The sequence below is a fragment of the Mytilus edulis genome, chromosome 12 (assembly GCF_963676685.1).
Source record: "Mytilus edulis chromosome 12, xbMytEdul2.2, whole genome shotgun sequence".
Classification (NCBI taxonomy): domain Eukaryota; kingdom Metazoa; phylum Mollusca; class Bivalvia; order Mytilida; family Mytilidae; genus Mytilus; species Mytilus edulis.
The window spans coordinates 36,158,068-36,166,595 of NC_092355.1; the positions used below are offsets into that span (position 1 = coordinate 36,158,068).

Below are 8,528 nucleotides of genomic sequence, written 5' to 3' on the forward strand. Positions count from 1 at the left end.
AAAAACAGGTGTAATGCTTTAAAATTGGAACAATTGTCTTTTTGTTTTGCTCGTGGTCAACATCCTATAAGTAAATAATAATGATTGTAAATTTAAAAGGTACAACGATTTCTTCTTTTACCTGCTATTCCGTGTTTGCAATGAAGTTCACATAATAAATACTTATCTTAATCAGTCTTAAACTTTCTACTTACAAACTGAAAAAAAAGAAATGTTAACATTAGTCTTTTTACCCTTGTTGATAAAATTTCTAATTTTGTGTATGAAAATGTCATGAAATGCAAAACAGGTATTTAAAGTTTGAGATTAATTCATAGAAAACGATACATCAGAATTGATTTTTTTATTGAATAAGTTATGCTTGTTTGTTGTAAAGATTTCGAAATTTCTGTTGTGATCTTCAATCCATATATATATGCAATAAAATAGAAATGATGTTTTGATCAAACAGTCATTTGTGTTGGCTTGATTTGTCGACTAAACAGCAACACATGTAAAGATAAATCATCATCTCCTAATGACGTTTAATATCCCGATTATTGGTCTTATGTATCATGTGTATGCTTGAGAAAGACATTTGTTAGGCTTCAACCAGTTGTCAATGTTCAGTTAGTGTTGCTAGTGGTCAACGGCCGTTGTGACCATCATAAGGCTTAATTTCCTTATAAGGGATATTTATTTCTATATTTAACCGTATGCATCAGTCATGTGATATAGCATAGCATGAAGCCTTGCACAGCAACACACATCTACAATGTATGTTTCATGTAGAGAAAATTAAGATCAACCAATGACGTTAATCATACCGATGTTTTGTCCTGACTGCTTCAAAAAGACATGTGTTATGCTTCACATATGTTGTCAATTTTCAGTTCGTTTTGTTCGTAGTCAATGACCGATAAGCCAGTAAAAAGACTTGGGACTTTAATATGGGAATTTATTTCTGTATTTAACTGTATACAATGTTATCGATATCGCTCGCAGTTAAAGTAATAACAGTATCGCCATATTAAACAATTTAAATTCTTTTGAAATAGCAATAATGTTGTGATAAAATGATTACACAATGCTTTAATATATGTCACATATATTTTTTATTCTCATTAAAGATATTTTGACGAAGCTAACATTTCTGTTACCTTAAAAATGTTGCAGGCTTCAACAGATACATACATATAAGTGTTAAGAAGAAACATAATCATATTGAGCCTTATACTGTAGATATCATAGTTGATGCTCTTATGTATGGTTGACGATTCTGGTTGTATGCTTCAAATATCGTGTCAGTGTTTTTGCTTGTTTTCCTCATTGTCAACGACTGATGAGTTAAAAATAATGTCGTTGTATAAAAAAAAAAGGAAAATGTGTTTTATTTAACAGCTTTTCCGTGTATCGTGTGTACTGTATTACAGTTTATGTAATGAATACTTCTCTTATCAAACTTGAACATGTTGAACTGGCTACTTACGGACTGAAACACAAGAATGTTTACATTAGTTATCTTACATGCATTTGGGGAATTTTAAAATGTTATGTATTATCATGTCATGAATTGCAATATGAGTATTTAATGTTTAACAGTTGTATACATGTAGTGCAGTTCCTGCTTGACAGTTTTAAAGATTTTGAAATGTCTTTAATGAACTTCAAAAAATTAATATATGCAATAAAATAATTATGATATTTTACTGAAGCAATCATACGGATTGCTTGAAATGACGACTGAGACAGAACGTTATGTGTATTTATAAATGTAATGCAATGCTTTGTCATAAATTGTTTATGACATTTGCGCTTGTCCCTTATCAGGAGCCTCTGGCCTTTGTTGGTTTTGTATGTTTTTAATTTGAGTTCACCTATATGTTTCGGAGTTAAGTCTGACGTCCATTTCACTGAACCTGTACACATTTTAATTTAGGGCTAAGTTGAGTACCATCTCCGGGTGTGGAATTTTCTCGCTTCATTGAAGAACTATTGGCGGTCTTTGGCCGTTACCTGCTCTTTGATCGGGTTGTTGGCTCTTTAAGATATTCTCCATTTCTATTCTCAACTTTATTAAATCTTTATAGACATGGTAGAAGTCTTTCAGAAATGAATGATATTGCATCAGTAATGCTGGCGTTTAAAAAAGAATTTTTAAATGTTTTATTGACCTTTAAACTATTTCAAACTTAATGCAATAAAAATATTTGATTGTTTAATGAATAAATCAGCTTTGTTAACTCTACAACTGGAACAGAGACATGAGTGTCGTATAGTGCAGACAAAAACATTTTAAATGACGTAAATTTTCATTTCAAATAGTAAGATGCAAATGTAAAAGTGAGGCTTGTATGAATAGAACACATATGTTTCGCAATTTGTTTTAAAGAATAATGAAACAGAATATACATGGTATATGCAAGAAGAAATACGAATACTTACCGGCGCCTGCGTGGTACAATTCTCTCACACCTTTAACGATAATTTATACAATAAATTAATTTTGACTGATACCTGAACGATATAACATATTCAGGGAAACAATTTCGAGAATCTGTATACTACTCGTTGTCTTATCATCGCCTTTTTTTGCATATTTTTTACTTCTGTCTTAATATTTAGTGAATCATGTCACGAATCTTTTTTTTTGTTAAAAAAAGAAATAAAACATATTACAATTACTAATAACTGAGAGATTGCATAATAAAACATAATTTATATTTCATAAATTTTTAATGTCCGAAGCACGTTTTTATAATCAATATTCTAGAAAACTGACACCCAAATCTGAAAGCTTAGGGTGGATTCACTTTTAAATACTTGAAGAGTAATATGTTCGAAATTCATGCAAACAAATTAGACCAATGCGTGTATTTTCTATTTTGCAGTTAGTGTATACATATAATTCCATAATAAAAAAAAATATTTTGTGCGGAAATTCCGACATATATCTTAGACCGTATGTCAATAACCATAAACCAACGGCTACAGCTGGTGATGCCCTAGAAGATTTAAAAATAACCAAAAAAGGTATATAATAAATGCTAGAAATCAAAAAGATAATTTACGTTTTTCGAGACGTTTCCTCGATTTTCTGTCTTAGAAATTCAGAATCATCACGTTGTCATAGCAACTTCATTTTTTATATCGAGACTTATAATTATCACAACGTCGATACTAAATTTCGTGAAGCAATTAAAGAAGACAACGTCAATGTAAACTATCTTTCAAAATGAATACTTTCAAAACAGTTCAGCATTTTAAATCTTCTTAGATGTGTCCCTTCTTTGCCTTCCCGATTGTACGAAATTGAATTGGATTCTTATATTTAATGTTTCATTCATGTCTTCAAGAATCGTACATTTCAAGAAGCAAAAATTATCCGTTCATTGATATATATGATTTAGTACAGTAAAGCAATACAATGTACAATATCTAGTCATTTAGAAACTAAAGATGGATGAACGAATGAAAGGATGCATTAGAATCATTTTAATGAATAATTGACATAGAAACATTTTTTTCAAATCTTACTTTTTTCGATTTTACAATAACTTTAATAAGCCGACCAATGTCGGCTTCTCCCGATTCGGTATTAACCCCATCCCTTTTTTTCACTTTTCAAATAAAATAAGAAAAAAAGAATGACATGCAAAAATTGCATACAGTTTTCTATTTTTTCTGCATGGTGCCTTATACTAGATTATTTTGAAATACTGCTAACTGCCATAGTTTGACTTGCAAACAAATCTCTAGGGTGAAAAAAAAACGTGAATATCAATCTTTCAAAAAATGTTACACGTAAATCCTCTGTTGTATAAATACACAGTTTTTAAATTGAAAAAAAATCTTGCAATTAAACAGCAAAAAAAAGGCCCAAAGTTCAAAATACAAAACAAAAATTGTCTTAAAAACGCCGATTTTAAAACTATTCGCTTCATTTGTATATTAACTAAACAATACTTCGTCGATCTAAGTTACATAATGACTACTTAATATATTACATTACACTTTATTGTCTACTGTGAATGTTGTGTTTATTTGTCAATCATTCGTAACTTGAACATATAGCTGTTTCTTGTTATTTTGTATGTATTTATTTTGTACGAATAATAATCAAAAGTACTTACCCACACACAGTACATTTGTATAATCTTCCATGGAGTTGCTCCTCTCTTTGTAAGACTGGTGCAACATTGCTATAAAACAGTATTTTTTTTATTTTTTGATTAAATTTTGCTTGAACAATTATACTAATTGCCTTTGAAAATATGTTTCTCCTGACATTCTTTGTTTCCGTGTAAAATTACTTTGTACATTTTTTTTTCTTCACATGTCAATTATTTAGTATTAAAGATATGTGTTACTCTAGTTAAGATCCACACAATTATGTACACAACTGTTTATGTCATTTGTCAATGTCAAAAAATATTATGATTACAAGAAAATATAATGAAATACGAAAGTATTATAGTTTCCATATATGTCTTATCATTTTACATTATACTAGCGCTCACAAGTAAATATAACCTGTACATTTGGAAATATGAAATATTCCTTCAATATTAAATGTTGATGTTAAAAAAATCATACCCTTGTTAAAAATATATTCTGTGCAATTCATCAATGCAAATGATAGAATGATTACGTGTATCATAAATGCAAATAATGTTATGATTTACATGATCAATGCAATGTATACAGATGGGTGTGGTCCTAACTTTGACAAAAGTTAACTTGAAGCAGACTTGTTGACTGCTTTTTAAGTTAATTTGAGAATTTTTAAGCAGACAAGCAAGTTTACTTCTTCGTTGGTGGACCAGACCTACGACTGCTTTGTTAGGACTGCTTTGTTAGGACTGCTGCAGACCTATCGACAGGTCTGCTCCAGACCAGACCTGTGGACAAGTCTGCTTTTGACCAGTCCTGAGGACAGGTATGCCCGAGACCAGACCTGTGAACAGGTCTGCTCCTGACCAGACCTGCGGACAGGTCTGCTTTTGACCATACCTGTGGACAAGTCTGTTATTGACCAGACCTGATGACAGGTCAGCTTATGACAGATTATCGTATTTAAAAGTTTCATATCAGACTTGAGATTTAATTAAAATATGTTAACAACATTCGCATTGTTTTCCCCCGGAAAGCAAATTTTTTAACTCGCTAGGAACAATATTCTTATATCATGGGATATCAACATCATTTTCGACGTTGCTTCGTTCCCCGTTTTTCACCTGTCTCTTCCTAAATTTATACATGCGTGGATATGATTTGATTGTTATTCAACTTGTTTGCATTAGATTAACTATTGTATCTTCCGCAGAATATGCTTGTATAAAATTGTACAATGTCCGGATACGTACGGTGTAGTAAACTATCAATAATCTCGTCAAATTCGTCAGATTTGTCGAAAGATTTGTGCACTTGAATGGAATAGTTGTCACTTGACGTTTAACTACAAACAAAATCAATCAAACGACATAAAAGATTAACATTATAATATTCCCAGAAGAGAACCTAGTATACTTTTTTTATTATAAAGTACAAATGGATTGAGACATGTCAGTGTTGGTACATGGATGATGCGGCCCAATAGTTTTGTTTTACACACCATCCTGAACAACTATCTCTAGTGATATATGTTTTGTGATACTAAAATCTTTCTGTCAATATAGTTTTACATATGATTTAAGAAATTTTCATATATTCTGCTATTGTCATTCCGGGACCTTTTACACCTGACTATGCGCTATAGGTTTTGATTATTGTTGAACACCTCACGGTGTCATTTTGTCTGTTACGGAAAGTTGTCACACATGCATACATCCCACCACTACGTATTGTTATATGAATTATACATGATTAAAGATGTTATTTCAAGTAAAAAGTATTATGATTACATGTGACTTACGAACTTATTGGAAAAAATATAAAACAACTGTGACTAATATGACGTCTTTATATACATGTTTTTCTCTTAAACTACAAGCTTCTATACAAAAGCACTAGTATTGGGCGTAGCTAGATTATGTACCTATTTTGTGAATGAAATTTTAACGTCAATTAATATCGATACGTTCGGATATATACATAAGAAGTGAAAGCAATCTATATTGTTTTATGGACATTATTGTTTCTTCCTTTCATCACTTCGTTAATCGAAAAAAAAAAACACTGTCCATGTCAGCGGTTACTTATAGTTCAATTTACTTATAAAAAGTGCATGTTGATTGGAGATCTTTTAAAACGAGTCTGTTTCAAGCTTTAAATATTGACCTGTCGTATGTGTATTTTCCAATCATTTGTTGCTATATATTAACTTTCAAAATATGCTTTCCTCTACATTTTTCAGATTTGCCTGATTCTATAGACAACTGCATCAGTTCAGAAGACAACGCATGTTTCTATACTTACCTTATAGTGTATGTACCTATCATTTGTCTGATGTCATCTTCAGCTACAGACTTCCTTTTGAAGGATATATTGGGAAACTCTGGAAGTGAATTCATAGTGAGTTTGCAAATTTCTTCTTTCAGATTATTGATCTTTTGTACCAAACTTTCATCCTGTCTTGTCTTATCTAGTTCATTTCTCTTTCTGTCTAAGGCCTGTCCGGCAAAAAGCACGGATTTCGCATCAGACAACATATTCATCAGCTTGTCTTTCTCCTTCTTGGATTGTTCTTTCACTAAGGTAATCATCTGTGCTACGGCTTTATCAACCATACGTTTAATCATAATGCCTTCGTCAGTTATGGCTTTAATAACAGATTCAACAGAATTGTCAAACGACTTTAAGCTTTCTTCAATCTTCTTTATATTTTGATTTGCCTCGTTTGTTTTGGCACGAATTTTCGTTTCATTTTCCCTTTGTAAGTTCGCGACTGCATCGACAAATTTTGAAAATGTATGCCCTTTGTGATTTCCTGTCACACAACTGGAACATGCCGGTACATTGCATGTATTACACAATAAAGTTAATTCTTCTTTGTGTTCACTACATTTTGATTTACCTTCCGGGATCAGGTCGGACGCGTTTTGAAACTGGTGGTTTCTCGATAACTTCTGCCTATTATGTAGCAACTTGCAATTTTCACAATAGTATTCCTCACAGTCTATGCAATATTGTGACCCAGGGGCACTCACGCAAACCTCGCATGTTTTAGACGCAGCTTGAGCCATTATGCACTCAATCAAAATCACAGGTAAACAGGTGATAGTATCACATGAAAGTAAATTCTAAATTTAAATCAAGAACGATAACTAGTGTTTGTAAATGATTGAGGAGATGGTATTTGAAAAATTCAAACATTATGTCTTGGTTGTTTTGTTTTTTTTAAATAACTTAAATTTACAATAAATACATGTATAATATTGACGTACATTTAGTTATTGACCGTGTAATATGAGCATACCAACTTATCAACCGTTTAAATAGTCGAAGTGAGTATTATACATAATATCACCTGTTATTTACCAAACTATGTATTTAAATGTAAACATTGTACTCAATAACATCATTTATATTGGTTAGCATGTGTATATTATACACCAAAAGATGAACGAATTAGATAAGATATTATATTGAAAAAAATGAATGATTTTTAAATTTTAAATCGCTATTAAAATGAGATATCAAATGTTTATTAAAAAATCATTCTATATTTGGTAAAAAAAAGCATAGCTTTTAAGAGGTGTACTCAAAGTTTAAACTAGTATACTACAAATGTGTATATATACATGTATCTTTAATTAACTCTGTATTATACATAAATGTCTTTGATAAACTATTGAAAAATACAAGTATCTAGTACATTACAGATTTTGTAACAATTTTAAATTCAATAAAAACAAATTATATTTATAAGATATAATTATAACCCTGTTCAAGGTAGACAATCAACATATTGACTTTATGAAATTAAACATAGACTCATAGTTCAAAGGAATATAACTCTTGTATACAAATGACACATCAATCGAGTTATTTAGCTGCGAATTCGTGCACCACCTTCAAGGAATACTCTAAATTATCAATATAACCACAAGTTGTTAATCTATAGATACTGACGACTAAGTATTTAAAAGCTCACAATTAACGTGTTTACACACTGCATAATATGGTTGTTAAAGATTACAAACCTGTAATCGTATAAGACACTATACACCTCGTCTGCTTGCATAAACTTATCCAAAAATATATTTATTTCAAGCCGAAATATTTCGACATTTTGTTGACATTTAATAAATTTTAGAATCACAATTTCCGATTCAAGATTTGACTACATACCAAATTCTTGATATCGTCAGATAAATATGCTAAAATTTGGAGCCGAGTTTTTAAGTTTAAAAATGTGCTTATAGAATTTCAAATGAACTCGCTCAAGTATATCAAAATTTTCGTATCCCAAAATTTCAGCCCCGTATAGAATAATGGGTACAACAGCTTTATCAAACATTTCCAGTTGGCATTCTATCGATAAGTGATTCAATCAGCTCTTCTTGATAACACTATACATAGCCTTAGTTGCTTGGTCTCGTAAATAT

The 8,528-nt window shown here is 30.9% G+C and overlaps 1 protein-coding gene across 1 annotated transcript; it reads right to left on the reverse strand.

The window, feature by feature from the left end:
• Positions 1 to 1,464: 1,464 nt before the first annotated feature.
• LOC139497594 (E3 ubiquitin-protein ligase TRIM71-like) lies at positions 1,465 to 7,195 on the reverse strand. Its single transcript, XM_071285827.1, has 4 exons — positions 6,397 to 7,195; positions 4,113 to 4,181; positions 2,425 to 2,454; positions 1,465 to 1,471 (listed from the first exon to the last, which is right to left on the reverse strand). Exons 1-4 carry the CDS (start codon positions 7,161 to 7,163, stop codon positions 1,465 to 1,467), a joined length of 873 nt encoding a protein of 290 aa, XP_071141928.1. The 5' UTR covers positions 7,164 to 7,195.
• Positions 7,196 to 8,528: the final 1,333 nt, after the last annotated feature.

Excerpts from the sequence above, each read along its gene's own strand:
- LOC139497594 (XM_071285827.1), bottom strand. The coding sequence starts at position 7,163 with ATGGCTCAAGCTGCGTCTAAAACATGCGAGGTTTGCGTGAGTGCCCCT. Across the intron at positions 4,182-6,396 it reads ATAGGTACATACACTATAAG|CAATGTTGCACCAGTCTTAC; the intron begins GTAAGTATAGAA and ends ACTGTTTTATAG. Across the intron at positions 2,455-4,112 it reads TACAAATGTACTGTGTGTGG|GTGTGAGAGAATTGTACCAC; the intron begins GTAAGTACTTTT and ends TTATCGTTAAAG.